Raw genomic sequence first — 22,116 nt, forward strand, 5'->3', positions numbered from 1 at the left:
CTCAGATTAGATAAATCGGTAAACAGTTAGGTACAGACGCTAGCTCCCGATAAGCAGCAGATTGGTATCAGAACATTTTGGTATACTGCGTTAATTTATATTTGGCCAAAAGTCGCTGTGGTGGGGGTTATATATAGCCTGAATGCAGTGTGTATATCTTTTTTATATAACTACTCTAATGGGTGGGCTTTAATGGGTTTACTATCTTTACACGGGAGTTTGTGTTTGTTTTAATATAATGATTCACTAATCTCTTTAAATACTATTTCACACTGTTGGTAAATTCGTAAAAAATTCGGCAAGCAATTCTTGTCGGCTGATAGTTAGCTGAAGTTTGTGAATGAAGGTCTAGAAAAAACATCTATAAAATTACCTTAATTACGCGAAAGGTATTGATTAATATTAATTGAATGTGCTTATATCAGAATATCCACATAAATGGGCAGCACATGATTGGTCAGCCCAGGAATAGAGCCAAGTTATAACTCAAGCCATGAATAGATAATTGAATTTTCGATTTTTCCGTTTTCGATTCCGGTCGAGGCAGGTCGAAACGAATTGTCCACCTCCCAAACCCCATAATTATATCCTTGGGGAGGGGGCGGAAAGGGATAGCAACAGAGAGTGATCGAAAGAGATAGAAGTAGACAGAGGCCGTATGTAAAGTGACACACATTTACCACTAAATAGTCGCTTATTATAATTTGATGGCACAATGACAAACAAACCCACAAAACCCAGGTTCCTTCGCCGACACGTATCGGTTATTTACCGGTCCTACATAGGATATATATGGTATGGTATATAGACGACCGGACCGGCGAGAGAGTCCATGTTATGGCCACGGCTGAGAACGGCTGTCCGGTCGCACGACCCCACAAGTCACCCACTCGAAACTCATCGATACTTTGGCTTTGGCTTTGGCTACGTGGCAAGCTCATTGGTTCTCCCACGCCGGTGGCACTGGTATTTCGTATTTCGTATATCGTATTTGTGTAATGGCCCTGCAGACAGACACTCCGACTGATGGACGGACCGACCCGGACCGAGGGATATATCCGTACATATAAATTCAGAGCGGCCACTCGCATGAGTTTAGTTTATATTTATGAGCATTATAGTGCGGATATATGGAGCGCGAAGTCGAGAGTTGGAAAGTAATTGCAGTGACGGCATAGACTCCTTTATGACATTTTCCCGGACTGCAATTCGAATTGGGTTTCGTCATGAGTTTTGGATAGGGAGTTTCTCCGAATGTTTGCTGCACCAAGCCCGCTCTGACGGATGACACTTCCCCTTTCCCAGTCGATGCACTCCGTGGGCTCGATAAGATAGTCAATTAAAGAGCTCGACAACCTGTGCTTGGAAACCCAAACAAAGCCCAAAACATTTCGACTCGACGGTAGCGGGAGAACTCCTCTCCGGCCGGAGCAAATGTTTGGCCAGAGAAAACTCTGGAGCGTGAGAGCTGGCAAAGTGAAATTTACCTGACGGCAATCAGCGAGCAATTATGCGATAAGCCCTTATCAGACAGCAGATAACGCTTTTTTGAGCGTTTTGTGGCCGAGAGTTATGAAATCGGAACTGGAATTTTGGCTCCGTTAGTTGTTCTCCATTGGCGCCTACGTGCGGTCGTCTCCTTCGTCGATTTCGATCAGTGCAGTTCGCGAGTGCTTTTCGAGTGATTTCCTGATTGACTTACCCGATATCTGTAGATAAACGCACTTGATATCTGCCCTAGATAAGGGAATTGTGGCATAAGGTGTGTGAAAAACCGAAATAGAACAGTAATGCAGTTCTATCTGCAGGATAACTGACAAATATTGGTCCTTAAATGTGAGTATGGGTTTCTCATATAAGTTAGATAAATCAAAAGCAGTTCGCTTACATTTTTTTTTATTGTTTGAGGTATTTACCAATAATTTATTATTATTAAGTAAATGCGCACTGGAATAATTCTTTTACTAACAAAAACTGCTTCACATTGTATGGGCTAAGCTTTTAATCTCAAAAGTGCTACCCAGCTCTACTCTACAAGTTATAACCACCTATCTTCACCTGTCTCTCCGCAAATTTCTCGGGATTAGTCATACTTCTGCTGAAACTAAGACACTATCTGCAGTTTGTCTGCAACTATAGATAAAGACCTGTTCATCACCGGATCCCAGTAACTCCAGTTACTTGGATATGCGTATGAATGTGTACCATATTGTCCCCAAAAAACAGGGAAAAAAGCAAAGCCACAATAAAGCAAACGTATAAAACTCGAGATAAGATAAGAAAACTCGCTCAACAAGTGAATGGGAAACAGAGCGAGCGGGTCGGAATGTGAATCGGACATATGGGGATGTGCGAACGAGACATGTGTTGCTACTCCCTCTGCGAGATATATAGTGCATGTAGCGACTATAGCTACAGTTCACAGTGCAGCCCTGGACAAGTGACATCTTTACGAAATGTCAACTGTCAGAATGGAAAGACGCTGACAGAGAAAACACCGAGAATCGGGGTCACAGTGGCCCTGGGACCAAGAACACGACCAAGACTCCGTTGCCCACATTTGCATACAATGGGCAAAGTTTGATTATCTCTCGGTTCCGGTGGGTTGATGGGTTGGTGGGTGCTTTGGGTGGCCGTTGCCTGGTGCGTTTCCCCAGCTCAAAGGCAGCTGGGCAAAATATTGTCACTAAAGTTAATTAAAAAACAGCCAGGGGCCCAACTTGTATTCACATACAGCCCCACACACGGGCGGATTGGAATCTGGTTTAATAAAAATGCCAAAGGGTGCCAGGGGTTGGGGGTCGAGGGGTTGAGGGGCTGAGGTTGAGGCACTGGGGGTTGAGCCCTGCCTTTGGGGGTAGCTCTCTGTCAACGCTGCGTGGGCAAACAAAGGCAAATAAATAGAAAAGAGATACTCAATAATCAATAGATAAATAAAATTACAAGGTGACAGCAGCAGCGATGAGGATGGCACAGCTGGCTGCCGTCCCCCACCGATCTCCGCCCATATCTATATCCCTGGGCTCTATGTGCGTTAAAGCTGCTGGAGCCGATGTGGCAGTACGAAAAGCAACAGCGGCCATAACTGCTCATAATGCAGCAGCCAGGGGTAATCAGGTGGAGGGTTTGCTCGAAAGGTAGATGCTCTATTGCTAGATATACACTTTTTCCAGATTTTAAAATATTGGTATGTTGTAATAAGTAAAAAGTATTAAAATTTATAAAAATCTAAATTTTAAAATTAATTTTTGTGTGGTTCTGAGGGCACTGTCTAGTAAAATAGTTAGGGGCTTTGTTAGATTGCTGCTGACTTAGATGAATTAAATTATCAATGCGTATCATAACATTTACTTGGTTTATGTAGTGTTTCATGGCATTAAATGATATTTGGCCAAAGATAAATCTGATAAGGGGCTTGAAAGGATCAATCTTATTTTCATAGATTTTTGAGGGTTTAGAAAATCTACTGGGCTCTTGATAATATAGCCAAAATATCCCTTAAATACCTCGCATACCCTCACTCTAACGACGTTGGCGTCGAGGTTGTTGTCGTCGACATCGTTTGATGGCGCTAGGATAAGCGCGTGGCAAGTGGCAAGGATCCGCAGAAGCCAGGAGGTGGGCGGTAGGGGGCGTGGCCGGGGCAGTGGCAGGAGCAGGGGCAGGAGCACGCCGCTGGCGAACCGATGACTGCCTTCCCAACACGCTTGCCTCAGCTCGGGGGGAAATTCAGGGGATGCAACAAGCGCCTCATGGCACGACAACGATGCGGATGCGGATGATGGCGACGACGACAGTTGCCACAGCCCGGCCAAGAGGAGCGGACGGAGCCAAAAATAAAACAGAGCACTGGAGCGCGCTGCGAAAACAAATAAGCGGAGAAAGTTAAGGAAAAGCGCGAAAATATGCAAGCGTCGAAATTTATTAAAAAATAATAGAAAAACCGGCGAATTTCGTGGCGATTATCTGGAAAACGGGAGAATTTTGGGCCAAAGTGAGGGTGGATTCAAAGTGTGTGCCTTAAGTGAACCTTAAATTTAGACAAATGGATCTTGAAACATGAACCGTCGCACGTAAATATTTTAAGGACAGTTATCAAAGTACGTGAGTCAATTTAAAAGGCGAAACTAGTAGATGTAAAGTCTTAGAATAACCTTTATATCAATAGAAAACATGTTCTACAACTAATTTAAAATATTAAGTACCTACAACATTCAAACATTACAAAGAAGTCAAACAAACTTTTTCCAAAAATAAGCTAGTAGATGTACAAATTGTATTTAATAAGTATTTATGAAATATTTTAAAAGCTTAAAGTGCCTAAAATTCAGCCTTTAATGCGGCTGTTCAGGCGCTAAGACAATAAGGCTAGCCGTAATCGCCTTGCGCGTACACCATGTGTATATGCTTTCCTCCGAACCACCCACCATTCAGTCCACATATACCTACATCTATCTATATCTACTGAAATCGGTGTATGTGCAGGCGCGTTAATTAAGGCGCCCATGCCTGTGGCCAGTCAAGTGCGACAACAAATAATTTGATTTCAATTTAACTAATTAGCTGGAGCCTTCAACATTATGCGGCCAACTGAGCTCTCGCTCTTCACTATGTGAGCACTCGAAATGCTTATCTGTTTAGCGGCAGATGCCAACATCTACACGGAGAAAAAATGTGTGCATAAGTATGAAATGGATATTTCTATAACACTTGAAATTCAATCTCCCTAACTATCTTCTTTCGAATTTGTGAGTAAAATCCAATTTTTCATTCCTTAAGGATGTTAAGCTTGGAGCTCAGAAATTAAAAGCTTACTGATCTTCAAAGATCTTCTTATATCTTGAAGATTCGTTATTTCTAATTGAAATTCTTCACACTAAAATCAGATTAAACTTTATTTAATTAAGTTACTTTAGTTTAAGTGAAAACAATTTATATTGATTGCCTCAAATTTTAACTTTATTTTTCCCAGTGCACTTGCATTAGTGTGTATCTATATGCCGAGTGTGTGTAGTGGTGTACTCCGTGTGCGAGTCAAAGCGGACCCTTGAATGCAGACAGTCGAGTGGCCCAAGTACTGCGGTCAGTCTGTCAGTCAATATGCTTCCATTCAAATGCGCTTAGCTATGCAGTTAGGCTCCATGGGCGGTGGGATTAGCTAAAGTGGGCGTGGTTTGGGGGCGAAGCGGAGGATCTGGCAGCCATTTTGACTGCGGTTTATCCTATAGGATACTTAAAACATTAATAAATATTTGCGTGGGCTGTTCATTTTTAAAACCCGATGGGAAATACATGGAATTAAGTGTACATTTTAATTAAATATTTTAAGTACGTCTTATTACTAAACTAGATAATACCATGACACTTAGTTTATTTTCTTTCTCGGCTTTTATCTTTTTCACTTATCTTTTAACCGCTTACCACTCTCAATAGTACAACATTAATACATGTATTTTAACCAGCAAACACTTTGTTCTCCATTTAATTACAGCTGCAACTCAAGCTCAACCCTTTTTAAAAGCTACACAACAGAGCAAAACGCAGTGGCTAATTGTAAAGCGAAAAAACTGTGATAAAGAAAGGATAAACAAAGGGGTACAAAACTAAACACAGAAAGAGGACCCTCCTGCCAGCAGCAAAATAATATACAATTTTAATAAAACTAAAACCCGAAGCAAATTAAAAAGCAAGCGACGCCAAATGCGGCACTAAAAGTAATTAGCGACAGGAGCTGCAGGAGTTGGCAATAAAAGCAAAGCAAAGGTGTAATAAATGATGTTGCAATCCTTGAGTCTGCACGCGGATAAACTGAGCGGCAATCCTCCAGCAACAGCAACAGCAACACCAACAGCAACAGCAACAGCGGCAGCAGCAACATCAGAGGCAACTTGCGACTCGACAGCAACTGCAGCAACAACAATGCTTACAACGGCACCTGTTGCCCATGTTGCTAATGGCAGCAACAGCAATTCGAGTGGCGAGTGCAGCAGCAACAGCCATAGTCTTTACAGCAATAACAATTTAAATACCGGCAACAATAGCCAGCAGCAGCAGCAACAGCAACATCAGCAGGTACTGCCGGTCAAGTACGACTATTTAGAGAATCTAACGAGCTCGGGAGCAACTTCAGGTGCCATCGCAGCGACAACAACTTTTACGGGGGCTGCAAAAAGTTTCCATCCCTATTTGCGGCCCACCGGCAACAACAGCAATATCGCAGCATTATCTACAACAACGGCACCGGCAGCAACAGCGGCAAAAATGTCGACAACATTGTTTGAAACACTCTTGCACAACCAAATAAATTCCAGCCCAACGGCACTGCCGGCAGCAACGGCAATCGCAGCAACAGCAATCGCAGCAATATCTGCAGCAGCAGCAGCAGCAACACCAGGCACCGCAGCAACCGCAGCAGCAGCAGCAGCAGCACCGTCAACCCAGCTGAATTCCAGCATTAATTCCAGAACTTCATTAGGCGACCAGGGCGGTGCGATTGTTGTTGCCCCCGCACCACCCGTTGTTGCCCCACCGCCCAGCAGCGGCCCAAATCGGTGAGTGCTTTCCCCGTGTTCGAATCCGAATTCTTGCCCCCGGTTTTTTTGCATCATTGCTGGCTAATGACTGCTAATTACACTCAAATGATTTGCCGCTGCAGCCGGTAATTTTCCACGGAAAATCGAGGAAATGCAGATAGCTGCTTCCATTTTCAGTGCGCTCTACGAAGTATGCAATGGTTTATTTGCAGAAATCTCGTATATTAAATTTATTTAAAAGGGACTTTGACAGAGTTGAATGTGTCACACACCTATATTTCTCTACGTTCAAAAAGGTTGCAAGAACATATCTTAAATAAATGTATCTACGATTCGCTAGGAATAAAAGCCAAGTTTTTAGGGTTGCAGAATACTTGATGAAAAAGTTTTCCTAACCTCCTCTTTATTAACTATATCAATCTTGATCCATCATCACAGTTTTGAAACTTATTTGAAGTATATGAAAATAAGAACATATTTACTGTATTTCATAATATTCAATTTTCTTTTAACGTTTTCCCCGGAAAAGAGCCTGACTCGCTTCGTCCCCACATCTTCGCTGCTTATCACTTTGCATATTACCTTGCCGTTATGGAGCATTTCAATTTCCTATAGCTTCCCAGGACGTCACCTGCCACCCCCAGACAACTTTGGCTATCACATTTCAAATGGTTATTTCTCGGACGTGCGCCACATTTTCTATTTGAGAGCTTCCTTCGCCCGGAAATTATAAAAAGTTCCCACCGAATGTTGAATCCGTTGGCGGCCCACTTGCCAGCCTTATTTAATTAAAATAAGTGACAATGTGCATTGGCCAGTGGGCTGGGTGGGCGGTATATTGGGTGGATTGATAGGGGGTGGAAGGTCGCGGCCGCCATCAAGTAGCTAATGGTAATTGCCATTGCATTAATGTTATTAATTGGCAGGAGCCATCAAGGCGACAATTTTCACATAGCCCAAGTCATCAGCGGTAATGGCGAATGATTATTGACAGGACATTGTAATTATAATATCATAGCATCTTCGTAATGATCACATTAAGAAATCGTTGGAAACTAGACTCTTCTGTGCAGAACTCAACTACCATCCATCCGGCTTTCTCTGCTGTCGTGCTCGGCCATTAAATAATAAAGCAGGAATTATTAAATTTATGTTGGGTCATTTTTATACGGCCTGTGTCCAACGCAGGGGCTGCTGCCCTATCCATCCCCAACTTCTTGTAAATATGTATTTTCTGCTTCCTCTATCTCTGAGCTGTTTGTTTTTGTTGTGACAGGCGCGGCATAACAAACTGCCATCATAAATTAAGTGCCACGTCATGGCCATATTGCCGCAGTGCACAGTGGTTGAGAATAGAGTTATAAAGGTGACGAGAGTAAAGTCTGGTCAAAGGACCTTCATAAGTATCAATTAGGGGTTCGATGTAGCTTTAAAGAGTTTTACAGCACATTTTACATAGCTTGTAATCAGAGTTTGGTTTTACAAAGCCTCGGTAGTCTTAGCCAAATTAAAAATGCTATAGTTATAGTCACGCAAATCTCGCTAATACTAGATTCCAAATTTAAGACCAAAATATTTAAAAAAATAAATTAACTGGAATTATGTATAGTATATTTAGGGACTGCAAATACTCATTGCTTGTGAGCTTTATTTAATAACACACTTTGTACTCCTGTTTACTCCTAACAGCCAAATTGAAAATGTGTTAACAAAACAGCTAAATCGAAAAATGAAATGCAAAAAAATCGTAGAAGGCCATACAAAAAATATAAAAAATAATCAAAGGTGTCTGAAAGTATGCAACAATTTGTTTTGCACTAAGAAATACAACGTATTTATTCAGAGTCGAGACTATCCTTTCTTCATTGTAAGAATTGATTCTAACCCCTAGAGATTTATATGGCACTCCCAATGATTATTTCGGTCCCTGATCTGTTAACATGTAAATTCTAAATTAGTTTTAAGCCACACCATTTCTAATTCAAGATAGTAAAGTTAAAATATATGTCTGACTCACTGTTCGGAGACATTTTATGCCCCTCGACGAGGCTTCAAGCTGTTGATTCGCGCATTGAGCTGCGATACCAACATCGTCATCAGCATCATCATCAAGCTCATTGGCGGCGGAGCTGGAAAACACCTGCTGTCCTGGCCCAAATCCCCATTTCCCCATTTCCCTGGGCTCTCCTCCCACGCCCTTCTCACTTTCCGACGCGCTTCAGCTCCCACCGCAGGCGATTTTCTCATTAAGCCTGGTCGCATTTAAATGAAACTGAATTATTAATGCAGAGGAGCAGCCCCGAGAGACTGCGAGGAGAACTTCGCAGAGAATCCGGGAGAATGGGGGCAGAAAGATAGTTACTGGGAGCTGGCACTGGGGGTGCGCTCACCTGACTCCCAGATGGATTCGCGCCCGGCTGAAATAATTGCCTACCCGACTCCAGGGGCAACACACCTGTCGCTGCTCATTTTTTATTTTATTTGGTTTTGTATTTAGATTTTATTTTTCAAATTTATGCTAACACACTCGAGAAATTGGCTGATACGTAAATGCCTCCCGTTTGGAGATTTATGCTTTAGGCAAAAGAATCGCGATGGATTACCTTGGCACCCCTGCCTTGCTAGGTCTTTCCAGGTTCCGGATTCGAAGCCCCCATCTTGGCTTATTCACCTGCAGGCAGGCCTGAATTTATCACCTTGACATAGACAATTTGGCTCGTCCTCGTTTCGGCTCTAATAGATTAATTTCGTTTTGTCATTCGATGGCCCGCGGCTGCCGCACCGCTTTTCAGGGGCTTTTCACTGAGTGTCGCGGGGTTTTCATCTGGGGGACGGAGGCAGTTCATAACTGGCTGAGGGAGGAAGGGTAGATGGATGGCGGCTGCAAGCGCTGGAATTACTTACGCAGGAAATTGGAAAATGAAGAAATTTAAAAGTAAATTGGAAGTAATTTCCTAAATGGCATCGTTTCAGATGACTCCGTGCGATAGCTTGAGTTAATAATGTACCGAAACAGGGGAGAAGTTTGTCTCTCCCTGCCAAGATACATGGCCACTTCAATTGTCAGCCTGAAAGTATGCAATGCTGAAATTGTTTTCCATTAAATATTTGGATTTTAAATGATAATGGTCGAAAACGAACTAGAAGAAACTTTGTTCAAGATTTGTTATTCATAAAAGACCCTACAAGCACGATTTAAAAGTATTTAAAGATTCTTTAAAGAATCACAGGTAATACTTTATAACATCTACGTAAATGCTTTCTTTTTATCTCTCGTATACATAACTCTTTATTCCTTTCAAAAAAACCCTGTAAGGCTTTTTACAAATAAACAAACAAACAGTCTTAAAGATTTAATGATACATGTTTTCTCTTTATCCGAATATCTCTGTATTTGTTTATTAAAAACCCTTTAGAGATTTTTACCGACACACAAACAAAAAGTATTAAAGATTCTTTAAAGAACCATAGTTACTTATTTAATTTGACCTCATAAATGTTTTTTCTTTATCTCTCTTATATCTCTGTATTGGTTTTTTAAGACCCTTTAAGGCATTTCACGAACAAAATTTTGTTTTGTTTTAGCCCATTGGGAATTTATTTATTACATATACCATTTATGCTTAGTTTAACATTCAATGGTTATAATCCTATTTATGACAGTTTTTCCATTATTTAAGTTTGAAATGCGTTTTCACAATAATTATACCAGTTTCAGAATATTAAAATCAATGAAATTAAATAATAGAACAAACACTTTACTAGAACGTTAAATACATAATTTGTGCAGTTTGACTTTGTAAAATAAGGGAACTATCTCAATCACATCCGGAATATACATCTAAGTACCCCGCTGTCTGTCCGCTACCCAACTAACTGGCTCAGCCAATTAAGTGCTGAAATTTATTGGCCCAACTGCTTGACAACTTCTGCTTACGGCGAATCAGCTCCGTAACCGAGACCCCCGAGCAAATTGACAGCCAACCAAAAGTCAATTTCGTACACCATCAAGAGCACCCAATAAACCCCCATTAGGAGCAACAACATCGGCTGGGAAAAGGGAAAACTTTTTCGGCAGCACACAAAAACCAGCTGAAAGTGACCTCAAAGTGGAGCGTTCAATGCGTTGCCAGTCACTCAAAGACCCACGTCCCCCAAAAAGATCCCCTGGAAAACCCAAACCCCCTTCCTCGAATCCAGAGTCGGAGACTGGTCAGCCACAAAACAAAAGTAACTGCGTTTACAACTTTTTAGATTAGATTAGTTTGCTAATAACAATTAGTATTTGTATTTTATGCTGTTAGCCAACTTGGTATCGCATCAGACAAGGATGGCGATTACAAATGGTCCGGCTTGTTGTTATCCCCCTCCCCTTTTTATGGTCATTAGCAAATGGAGTTAGCAACCGGAGGGACGGCAAAACAATATGTTGTCCATGAAAGTTCAATGAAAAAGTTGGGAACTTCCACTTGAGATTTGCAATCGCTTTATTTGCGAGTGATGGAAATACATTTTTTAATTGAGAAATAGAAGCAGTTAGCATCTCTCGTCAGGCTCAATGCTAAATTAATTGATTTTAAAACTTTTTGTTTACGGATTAAAGTGATTTATTCCACACAGGACAGAAAAATAACAATGTCAAATATTGCTACAAACATTTATAAGATTACGTATTGTTACACTTCAGAAATGTAGGTATTTTCCAAAGCAACATTTTCAATAAAATACTGTTCAAAATTGTGGGCCTACGCCGGCCTTTAAATGGGAAAGTCGCTGGATGTGGTGGTCTTTGGGTCGGCAAACATCGAATACATAACGTAAGTCTCCCCCAAGACAGTAAGATCAGTGGTTAGCCACATAAACCCCTCAGATATGTCGCGGAATTGCCGAAACCCGGAGAACTGGTCGCCGGAACCTACATGGAGACCTGTTTCGGCGGCAAGGGGGCCAATCAGTGTGTGGCAGCTGCCAAGCTGGGGGGCTCCACCGCCCTGGTGGCCAAACTGGGAAAGGACGAGTCCGGCGACGACTACCTGAGGCACCTGCAGCAGCACGAGGTGGATGTGCAGCACGTCGAGCAGGTGAAGAACAATACCACGGGCATGAGCGAGATCGCGGTGTCCGACGAGGGGGAGCACTACAAGATCAACGTGGCGGGGGCCAATGCCCTTCTCACCGGGAAGGATGTGAGCCGCGCCAAGAAGACCTTCCAGGCGGCCAAGGTGCTCCTCTGCCAACTGGAAGCGGACATGAATGCCACAATGTGTGCGCTGCGGCAGTTCAAGGGAGTTTCCATACTGCACATGTCGCCCTTGAGAAAGGACATTCCCGGCGCTATGGTCGTTTTGCCCAGTATTTTAGTGGTCAACCAGGAGGCGGCAGCTCGTCTAACCGAGGTGGAGGAGGTCAAAACCCTCGAACAGGCCCGAGAGGCAGCCGACAATCTCATAGAGCAGGGAGCCAAGTGCGTGATCATCACCATGGGCGACCAGGGAGCGGTCTTTATGTCCAAGAAGAACAGAGATATGTGCACTCATGTGCCCGCCTCCGATGTGCCACACCTGGCCGATTCCTCGGGGGCGGGAGATGCCTTTCTGGGCAGCTTGGCCTATCACATTGCTCGGTTTCCCAAGCTGACCACAGAGCATCACATCAGTGCGGCCAACTCCTGTGCCGCTTATTCCTTGGGTCGCCGAGGCACCCAGCCCAGTTTTCCGGGCAGGGAAAGCGCCAAAAATGATCTGTGCTATATGACGCCCACTTTCAATGTCATCCCTCCTCCCAATCCGGAAACTGAGAAAGAACCAGAGGAAGATGCCGCCGCCGCAGCAACAGTACCTCCAGTACCTCCACCTGAAGAGCCCCCAGAACTAGTGGCTGAAGAAGCACCGCCACCACCACCTCCGCCTCCCGAAGAACCCGTAGCAGAAGCAGCCCCACCACCACCACCTCCTCCGCCTCCCGAGGAACCTGTTGCGGAAGCAGCACCACCACCTCCTCCACCTGAAGAACCTCCAAAGGCTGTGGAGACCGCCGAAGAGCCTCAAAAAGCAGAGGAGACTTCTAAGGAACCCGCCAAGCCCGTGGAGACGGCAAATGAGCCCCCTTCCAACAAAACATGAACAATATTTTAAGTCTCAAGAAATGTCCTTTAAAAATATGAAATAATTTTTTAGGGAGCCAAAGCGATTGTTTTAGTTATTTACTTTTATTACTTACTTTTATTAATTCGATTCTCTTAATTCTTGGTGGCCTTATAGACAAATCGAAGTCTATTTTCTACCTTAAACTTAAGGTTATGGTTGGCTTTTACCCAAGATTGAAGATGTGAGCTGAACACACACAAGATTTGCATAGATATAGGCTTATGGCATAAATTAATGCTTAATCGTTAAGCTATGAGTACCTTAAAAATCATGATGAAAATATATATGGTATATTTTTATGTAAGTTATGTTGTTTCACTTTTACATTGCGATTCCGTGAAAATAAGAATGGGTTTGAGTTTAAAACAAAGAATGATAGATGGAGTTCGACCAGGATTGCAAATGTCTATGGTCTAGTTTGAATAGGTGTTCTTAATTTGTAACAACTTGGTTCTTGATTTTGCATAAAGTCGTACATAACGCACTCAATTTTATAAGATTTAAAAAAGTACTATAACCTCGAATATTTTTTCTTCTTTGCAGCAACCAAAGTCCCATGGGTGTAGGCTGCGTCAAAATGGAACTTATGGAATCAAGCAGTCCGGACTTGATCAAGGATCAGCCGGATGCCGACAATATCAAGATGTTCGTGGGCCAAATACCAAAGACCTGGGACGAGACCAGGCTCCGGCAAATGTTCGAGCAGTTCGGACCCGTGCACACACTGAATGTGCTCCGGGACAAGGTCACATCGATTAGCAGAGGTGAGTCCCTCAAGATGGAAGCCCTAGCTCCGGGGCATACAAATGGGGGCATTATTTGGGGAGGGATCAATGAAATTTTACAATGTCCATCAATTTTGGGTCCCCGGGCTGTGCCGATAAACATCAAGTAATATGATTATGCTGATGGCGAACCCATCAACATTAAAACCTGCCCCCAGCACAGGTGCTGAGGGCAGGAATGCGGCGTTGGCCAAAGTTTCAGCCAGGGTAATTGGCCATAATTGTGCGTGTATAAACGGGAAAAACTTCCGCACACTCACAAACTGGCAGGATGCAGGACATGAGCATGTTGCTCTGGTTAATTTTTGGCTGTATTAGAATAATATGCGCATTTGCTTGCAAACTTTCCTCGAAAGCGAAAGGTAAATTCCATTATGCATATTTATGGTCTAGAGGGGTTGATCCTGGCCAAAAGTGTGCATATGGGTGGATTAATCCTCAGAGCAAGGTGTTCGAGCACGGCTAACTCGATGATATCCACCGAGGGAGGCGTGTGGCTTATATGGCTGCCAGGCGGAGGAGGATTATAATTTAATCTTCGTAATGGAGCAGTGGATAGTTTAGATGGGTCAGAAGAGCCGGGTTGTGTACTAACTTTCTGGAAGTTCCGTAAGTAATCCGATAAAAGTATAAAGAAGACTTTTGTTAGCCGAACAAATATTTAGGAAAGGTTTAACGTTTAATAAACAATAGAATTCGAGGTGACTACAGTTAAATATATATCGGAATTAAATATACGTTCAAATGAACAAGTAATAATATTCGAAGGAAGAGGAAAAATATGTAGGAATATTTGGGCTTTTGGTAAAAGCAACACGGATTGAACCCGACCACTTGCAAAGAAAAGTCGTAGTAGTTAAAATGCATAAGCCTAGGATAATACTCTTCAAAAAAACTTTTTTTAAATAAAATAGTATTTTTATTTTCCCTTGACCTTCCGCATTCTGTAGTCTTCATAATTTTTTGTCCATGTCCCATTCGCTCCGCATGGCTTGCATGAAGCGCTCGTCTCGTGTCCAAAATTCTGCATGTCGATATAGGTCTATATCTATTTAGCTTTAAGCCTCGATCAACCAGTCGCGGATGCATGATAAAATAGCTAAAACTATAGTTATCGAAATAAGAGCTTAACTTTGTAATGGTCCCCAGTAAATAATATCTAATGCATCCGATAAATTTATATATATATTACAGTATATATATAATGTTCGTTCTGTACCATATGTTCTGTGCTACTGTCTATCGACTCGTTTGATTTGTATTCGATTTGTATTGTTTCATTTTCGTTTGCAGGGTGCTGTTTTGTCACCTACTATACAAGAAAGGCCGCCCTGCGCGCCCAGGATGCGTTGCACAATATCAAGACCTTGGATGGGGTAAGTACCTCCCGACACCCTACACCCTACACCACCCACTCACACACAAACCAATAAATACACCCCCTATACCATATATGTAGCTTTGAGTTCTGCCCGTTTTCCTGTTCTCTGTGTCCATGTATGTGTGCATTTCTTTTCGTATTTGCGTATGTATGTGTGCGCGTGTGTGTGCCTCTTCTTCGTAGCTCACATACACATACGTATACCCAGTACAGTCACTGTTTGTGCGCCCTTTTGAATAATACAGCTTGAGAAAGTCAACCGCTTGCTACCCGATCGATCGATGACATACTTTCAGCGCATGGTTTTTGGAGGAGCGGAGGAATCGGAATTGGGGGGATCCAGAAACATTGGAGGACTATTGGTGTATGGCCAACACAAAATGTAATCATCAGTCAATTAGTGGATTCAATTATTGAGGACAATCTCATTGTTAACGTATTAAATGAAGCGTTCCACGCACAAGCAAACACACTAAGATTGCAGGGCGGATTGGATCACCAGGGGCATATATGGGGAGGGGGGACCTCACGGAGTGGATGTGAACCTGCACAGTGGTTCAACAAGCAGAAGAAAGTATTCCTTCTCGATATAAGCAAAGTATCAGCGATTTCACAAAAAACTATTATTTATAAAATCTATCAAACTTGCTTATCACATAATTTAGCTTTGGAAATGTGCATTCTGAGTAAAGAGTACAAAAGTGTTTATCTTAATGGGATTATATTGAACATGTTGAATTTTAATGCTAGTTATATAAATTATCTATTTAACCAATTTGAAAATATATACTGGGATGCCATAGAAATCATTAAATCTCAGTTATGGGTGTCTAAAAGTATGCAACAATATATTTTATTCTCACAATACAATGAGTTCATTCCATTTGTCACTGCATACTTTTAGAAACCTAAAATTATATTTAAAAGTGACTTTAAGACCTAGCGATTTCTGTGGCACCTCTAGTATGTATATATAGAACGTATTAGCAGAAATAAATATTTTGACCCGATAATAAAAGTAAAATTCGTAGCCTTAAATGATTTATCTCAGATAAATATATAAAAATTTAAACGACCTGACTTATTTGAAACATGTTCGTATAATTCGAAACCACAGTTAGCACTCGCTCCATCATTTACATATTCAAATCGTTAATGGAAAATCCATATAGGAACGTTCGGCTAGCACTAAAACAAAGACCCCAACTCACACATTCAGGCCCTGAATTTAGGAGGGGGTCGAGAAGGACCTGGCCAAATGGCGCCACGTGTGTAATTGTCAAAATAATGACCACATGTGTGTGTGTGTAAGGTGGATCTTTGTTTGTATAAGTAAGTGCCTGGCTGTCCAGCTATGCGTGCATGTGTGGGTATGTGCCCGAGTGGGTGTGAGTGTGTCTGATCCTTTAATGCATTTGGCAGGCTGCCCTCAACGGAAAGGACATCGATGTGGACATGGACGTGGACGTGGAGGTCCTCGTCAGCTCCGAAGCTACTTAATTTACCTGAAATAATCGATAGGTAAACAGACGTTAAAATGTCCACATTTCCACACACACAAGCACAGGGGAAAGCTCAGCTTGTCAACGGCCACAATAAATATTTTGCTTTGAACTGCCCACTTTTCTCTGCCCCTTCTCCTTTTTGCTATATATATATGTGAGAGTGTTAAGTGTCCTGGCCAAGGGTTGTCCTTTTACTCGCTCTTCCATTTTTTACTGACACGTGTGAAAAGATACAGTTGAAAGTCGGGCCAAGAAAAAGCGGAGACAGTATTTTACGGCGTTTTATTGAGAGCCTGAAAGTATGCTAACAATATTATAAGGGGAAATTTAAAATATGTGCAAGTTTGATCAGCCATTTTAACTTAATTTAAAAAGCTATTATATTATGAACTCAGTGAAACCATTTAAATCGAATGTTTTTTTGTCGGGACTATTGTAATTCTTCACAATAGAAACCATTTATTATTATAAACCCAAGCTATTTTTCAGTGTTCCAGCCCTTTATTTGCGTAATCTGTTCTCGTTTTTTTACAAAAGCCAAAAAACTAGCCACAATGTTTTGACAGCTAATTGACAATCAGAGTAGGACTAAAAAGTAACTTGCTGCAAATCGCATTATAGCCTCTACGCTATTAAATTGAAAAGGGTTTTCCAGCCAGGATCTGGCCAACACAAACAGACACATACATCCACACTAGCTCGATTCTGCGAGACGGACAGTTAAATGAAATGCCAGAAAAGAGCAATTCAGATTGAGGCAGACGGCCATTTTACTCATTCAACTGTCAATTTTGAATAATAGAGCAGCAGAATGGCGCAACAATAAGAGTGGAAAGGGTTTCTGAGGGGGCAGTCGGTGGCTGGACGAGGACCAAGGACCAAGTACCAAGTACCAGAGGCGGTGACATTTTCTCGTAATTTGTGCAGAAACCTTCTGGCTTCCCCCTTCCGTTCGGTTCGGTTTTATTTGGTTGGAAACGAGATGTGGGGAGGCCTCAACCCGTAAGCATTTCATTTCAATTTGCTGAACATCATTCAGTCATTCAGTCACTTTGTCCGGACTTTGGCCCACACGCCCCTCCCCTCCCCCTTTCGTACTGCCAATGGGAAAAGTTTCCTGCAATTGAAGCTCCGTTTTCTAATATCGTTGTAAGTATTATTATTATCATTTCCGCTGCTCGAACCGTTTGAATGAAAAGTTAATTGAAATCAAAGTAATGGCCACTGCCTGACAGGACCTGGTTTCAAGGACCCGGGACCTTATCAGTTCGCACGACGAATGTAAAATAAATGGGAAATTTGTTAAAAGCATCTCGCATTGAATTGCATTTCTCAAGTGCTAATGGCCACGTTAATGAAATGGGCTCTCTGGTTCTTTTTGTTTCGCCCACTCCTTTTATCCGGCTTCCTTTTCCGAGCTATTTCATTAGCGCTTTTCATTTGCATTGGGCCAAAATCAAATCAAATGAGATCGAACAACACTTCAATAAACTAATGAAATCATTGTTGATCTAACAAGAGTTCGGGTCAGTTTTTGGTTAAGTCCATTGATGGTAGAGTGAATAAGGCGAAAGTTGAAACTTCTCTACAAAATGGTTTCAAGCTGAATGCAAATAACGATTTCAATGATAGTTGAAAATAGGGATTTAAATAACAGGAAACCATTTAAGTCTCTTGTTTTTGGAATATTTAATATTTCTGAGAAATATTGCTTTTACAGACATATTAGGAAATGGTTCCGCCTTGAATCAAACCTTTAAAGTTAAAAAGCACTCGGTAGAGAAAGTGACGTGCATTCCATTCACATATCCCAAAAATATTACCCATTTTTTTTAACGATTTTCCATTTTTTCTCTTTCTTTGACAGATGCACCATCCCATTCAGATGAAGCCGGCGGATAGTGAGAACAGAAATGGTAAGTCCCTCTTTAGACGTCCCTTTGGGGTATATTTGTCCTTTCTCCGACCCTGTCCCACTCCCCTGTCTCTCTCTACGTCAGTTGATTGCTAGTTCCCGCTTTTTTTATCAGTGTATATCAGCCTTTTGGGCTTAATCACAAGCAAGGATAAGGGGATGTAGTGTCTGTATCTGATTACACAAAACAACACATGAAAAAGAATTCGAACAGAGAATACGGCAATGGAAATGAATAATGCTCAAACTGACAGGACGGGTCGAAAAAAGCTGGAGGGAGAAGGCTAACTGGCTACAATCGTGTATTAGTTGGATTGTGTGAGACCAATAAATCGATTAGGATATGTGCTGAAAAGAAAAGGGAAAAAGCATGGAAGTCATTCGTTGAAAAATTCCAGCAAAAAGTTGATGCCCCAACCAGGGAGCGATGAAATATTACTCTTAGGAAAAAGGTAGCTTATGCGTGGCACTTGTTCAGAAAATTCGTTGAGCTGTGCGGCATTTATTTTTTTTTAGTTTCTAAAATTCTTTTAAGCTTTCTTAAAAAACTAAAATTATGCTGAAAATGTATATTTAAAAACCAATTATATGAATGTTCTCTCAAGAAAGGGATCTTTTCACATCAAAATTTAAATTCAAAATCAATTATTTTTCTCTAGAAGTTCTGTTCTTCTAAATTTCATAAAAGTTCGCTTCTACACATTTCAGAACGCAATTCAAATCGGAAAATCGTTATGTCGTCTTTGGCCTATCGCACAAATTGGACGGCGATTGGCCCTTATGTCCTTCTTGTGTCTCCTTCTGGCACTCCGCTTATGCGCTGCATTTCCGCTTCCGTTTTAGAACGAGAGTGTGTGTGTGAGGGCAGCAGTGCGTGCTTGTGACTTCGGAATTTCTTGTTGTTTTCGGCATTGCTCGAGTGCAACGGAAATGTTTAGGGCACCGCTCGCATTCACCTCGATGTCCATCGATTGTGTTTTCCCTTTGATTTTTCCTATTTTCCCCTCTTGCATAATTGCCTTCCTTCGCTTTCGATAGCGTACAAGTGGCTCAAGGGCCAACTACCTCGCAGATAGCACTGTTCTGCCTCATCCCCACCTTATCCACCATATCTCACCGTATATCCCAATGATCCGAAAGCCATTTGGGCGTATTCTTGCCGCTGCTTTTGTTTCTCCTCTATTGCGTCCGATTGCGTCAAGTGTGTACGCGTGACAAAAATAAATCACAAAATTAAAAATACGTAACACGGAAATTTTATGCTAAATTAACGAAAATCGGCACCCATCTGAGCGAGAATCTCTCTCAGTTTCTCTTGGTTTTGACTTAGCTCTCGGTTTCTCCGTTTAATAAACGAAATATTAACAAAAAGCGTCACTAAAATTAAGATTAACGGTCAAGTGTGCGAATGCAACAAAAAATTGGCCAACATTTAATTTGGCGGGCAGTGTTCGGTACACCAAAAATGTTCAAAATGCACTCAAAATCTATTTTGCCTTAGATTGACAGGAAGTTAGTTGTGAATGAGAACATAGAAGGCTTCTGATCTAATAAGTTAAAGATAAATACTCATTGTAGGATAAAGACGGTTTAGGCACTTACAAAAACTGAAAACATCTTTTAAAGTTAATCTAAATAAATATCGTTAAAGCCTAAATAAAAAATATATGTTTAACCTTTATCTCCAATAAATATATTAAATGTAATTTTCAAGAACATATCCAAAAGATTTTTTATTTGCCAAAGCCAAATACAACCCAGTAGGGCAAGACATATTACCTGCTTTCTATAGTGTATTAGCCAAAAACAAATGCCAAACATTTTCAAATGCCACACAAATTTTGCGAAATGCAACAAGTGCAAGATTCGCCTAGTACACACAAGTATTCCCTCTCTCTCTCACTATCTTCTCCCTATCTCTTTCACTCAGTATATCCCTCACTCTCTCTAGAACCGTGCGTGTTGTGCGAAATGTTTTGGCGACACTTGACAAAATGCCAGAAATTCTAAATACTTTTAGCTGCCGTTTGTCGTCGTCTGTGTAGCTGTCCGCCTTTTTAGCCTGCCCTTTTGGCTTGGCTTAGTTGCCGAGTTGTTCAGGATGCCTTATTTTGTTGCTGGTGCTGCCGGCATCTTGTGGCCATCGATTGTCCCCCTCCCTTTTAGACTTTTTGGCCAACTAGCCACATGCAAAATCATCCCAAACTAATGAGATGCAAGTAGATACTCGCAGGCACCATTTTATTTATGAACACACTTTTATTGCTATGCCTCTTGGCTTCCGAATTAATGGGCTCAATAATTTGCGGATTGTCAGACGTCGACAACGAAGAATCAATTTTCATTTCACCACTAGAATGGGATGTCGAGAAAATACAAAGACATTGAGACAATTCAATAAAGTTATAATTATAATTAATTCAAAACTCAATACATATATTAATAATAATAAATTATAATAATTATAATAAATAAATGATATATTATATCATGAAGATCGATGGACTTATACAAGGGCGAATATTTTTTTTGTTTTCATAAACGTAGTAAATTTTGTGTCAACGCCATAATTAAAGCTAAATTAATGAAGTAGGCCCGGTATAAAAAAACGTTATTAATCTTTTCTGACACTTTAGCGTTCGTAAGATTCTTCAGTGTGTAAATTAATGTTTCTGTGGCGGTATCTTCAGATCTGAGAATGCATTTTCATGTTTGCAGTTTCAGCCCACAGATGTGTGTGACCCGATATCCGCGAGATACTGAGAAACTCAACTGCCGGTCGCATTAGCACACTTTTCGATTCAATTATTAAGCGTTCTGCGGGCCTGGCTGCGAAAACAAAGCGCTTTTCTATGTTCACTGAGTTTTCTGGCCCCGAACAGCTCTTCAATTGATTTTCGAGCTCCCCGCCTGACGTGATCGCTCGTTTAGCCAGATACAAAGATACAGATACATCTGCAAGATACACAGATATACGGCCAGTAATTTTGTAGCTCTGATGTTAATTGCCCGCGTCTCGAAACCTTTTAGGTCGTCGCGATCTTGTCAAGTGAGCACACAACTTTGACTTGGCATTAAATGTGTTAGAAGAGGCGGTTGCTGTTGCTTTTGCTGGTAAATCTCGGGATGGGTTTGCACATGAGGCGTGAAAGAGGGCGGGGCTGGGGGAAAGCGGGTGGTGCCAACTCGTTTGGGAAGACGTGTGAAAGAGGTTTGAGCAAAATGTGCAATGATTTATGTAATGTCATTTTAGCTAAAGCTGCTGTAAATCGTTAAACTTATATGCGGTATTTATGAATTAACTATGTATTGTTCACTTGACAACTAATGAAAGCCAAATGAGCTAAAGAGAAATACTACACCCAGAAATAAAATTAAAAGACCAAGCCCACCCGTGATCAAAAAGTGCGTGAGCTCGTTTGTGAGTAATTCATAAGAGCTCGTTAAAAAATGCAACTAAAATTTTAGGTTTGATTTTCAGACGTAAATAAAATGTGTTGAACATAATTTAAGAATAAAAATGTGTTCATTACTTGATGTCGTCGCTGAACTGCACCAAATAAGAACTCCCACATGTCTCCCAAATTTTTGTATTACAGCTTACTATTCCCCACATTATTTCTGGGTTGCAATATACGGTTTAACAGATGGTCCCCTATGGCATACTAGGTGCACTTGTTTTTATGACCGACTTTCAACACTTCAAAACAGAGATCGTTCAAAACTATAAAGATATTAAAAACGTTCAAATAGCAGAAAATTATCGAAGCAAAATCCATTGTGGTTGAAATCTTCTTTTTATGTTATATTTTCAAATGCCGAACTTCATATAAAAATACAATTTTTCAAAA

The 22,116-nt window shown here is 41.3% G+C and overlaps 2 protein-coding genes across 6 annotated transcripts in view; both read left to right on the forward strand.

Annotated features, from left to right (window-relative positions):
* The first annotated feature begins 1,362 nt into the window (after positions 1-1,362).
* The window catches only part of bru2 (bruno 2), a 57,559-nt gene continuing 36,805 nt past the window's right edge, over positions 1,363-22,116 (forward strand). For 3 of the 5 annotated variants that reach the window (XR_010653429.2, XM_036812879.3, XM_036812881.3), the window contains exons 1-5: positions 1,363-1,836; positions 5,492-6,551; positions 13,223-13,443; positions 14,758-14,840; positions 18,218-18,266. Coding sequence is in view for 3 of the 5 variants with exons in the window: in XM_036812879.3 (XP_036668774.3) it covers positions 5,773-6,551; positions 13,223-13,443; positions 14,758-14,840; positions 18,218-18,266 (1,132 nt within the window). In the remaining 2 variants the exon portion in view is untranslated. Of the gene's footprint in view, positions 1,837-5,491; positions 6,552-13,222; positions 13,444-14,757; positions 14,841-18,217; positions 18,267-22,116 lie in introns of those variants that run through there. The other 2 variants (XR_011605881.1, XM_036812886.3) reach the window with 2 other exon arrangements.
* On the forward strand, positions 11,190-12,712 carry LOC108014108 (ribokinase). Its single transcript, XM_017080136.4, has 2 exons — positions 11,190-11,350; positions 11,404-12,712. The coding sequence occupies exons 1-2, from the start codon at positions 11,295-11,297 to the stop codon at positions 12,653-12,655; spliced, it is 1,308 nt and encodes a 435-aa protein (XP_016935625.3). The 5' UTR covers positions 11,190-11,294; the 3' UTR covers positions 12,656-12,712.

Source organism: Drosophila suzukii, chromosome 2L, assembly GCF_043229965.1.
Source record: "Drosophila suzukii chromosome 2L, CBGP_Dsuzu_IsoJpt1.0, whole genome shotgun sequence".
NCBI classification, from domain to species: domain Eukaryota; kingdom Metazoa; phylum Arthropoda; class Insecta; order Diptera; family Drosophilidae; genus Drosophila; species Drosophila suzukii.

Excerpts from the sequence above, each read along its gene's own strand:
- LOC108014108 (XM_017080136.4), top strand. The coding sequence starts at position 11,295 with ATGGGAAAGTCGCTGGATGTGGTGGTCTTTGGGTCGGCAAACATCGAA. Across the intron at positions 11,351-11,403 it reads GCAAACATCGAATACATAAC|ATATGTCGCGGAATTGCCGA; the intron begins GTAAGTCTCCCC and ends TAAACCCCTCAG.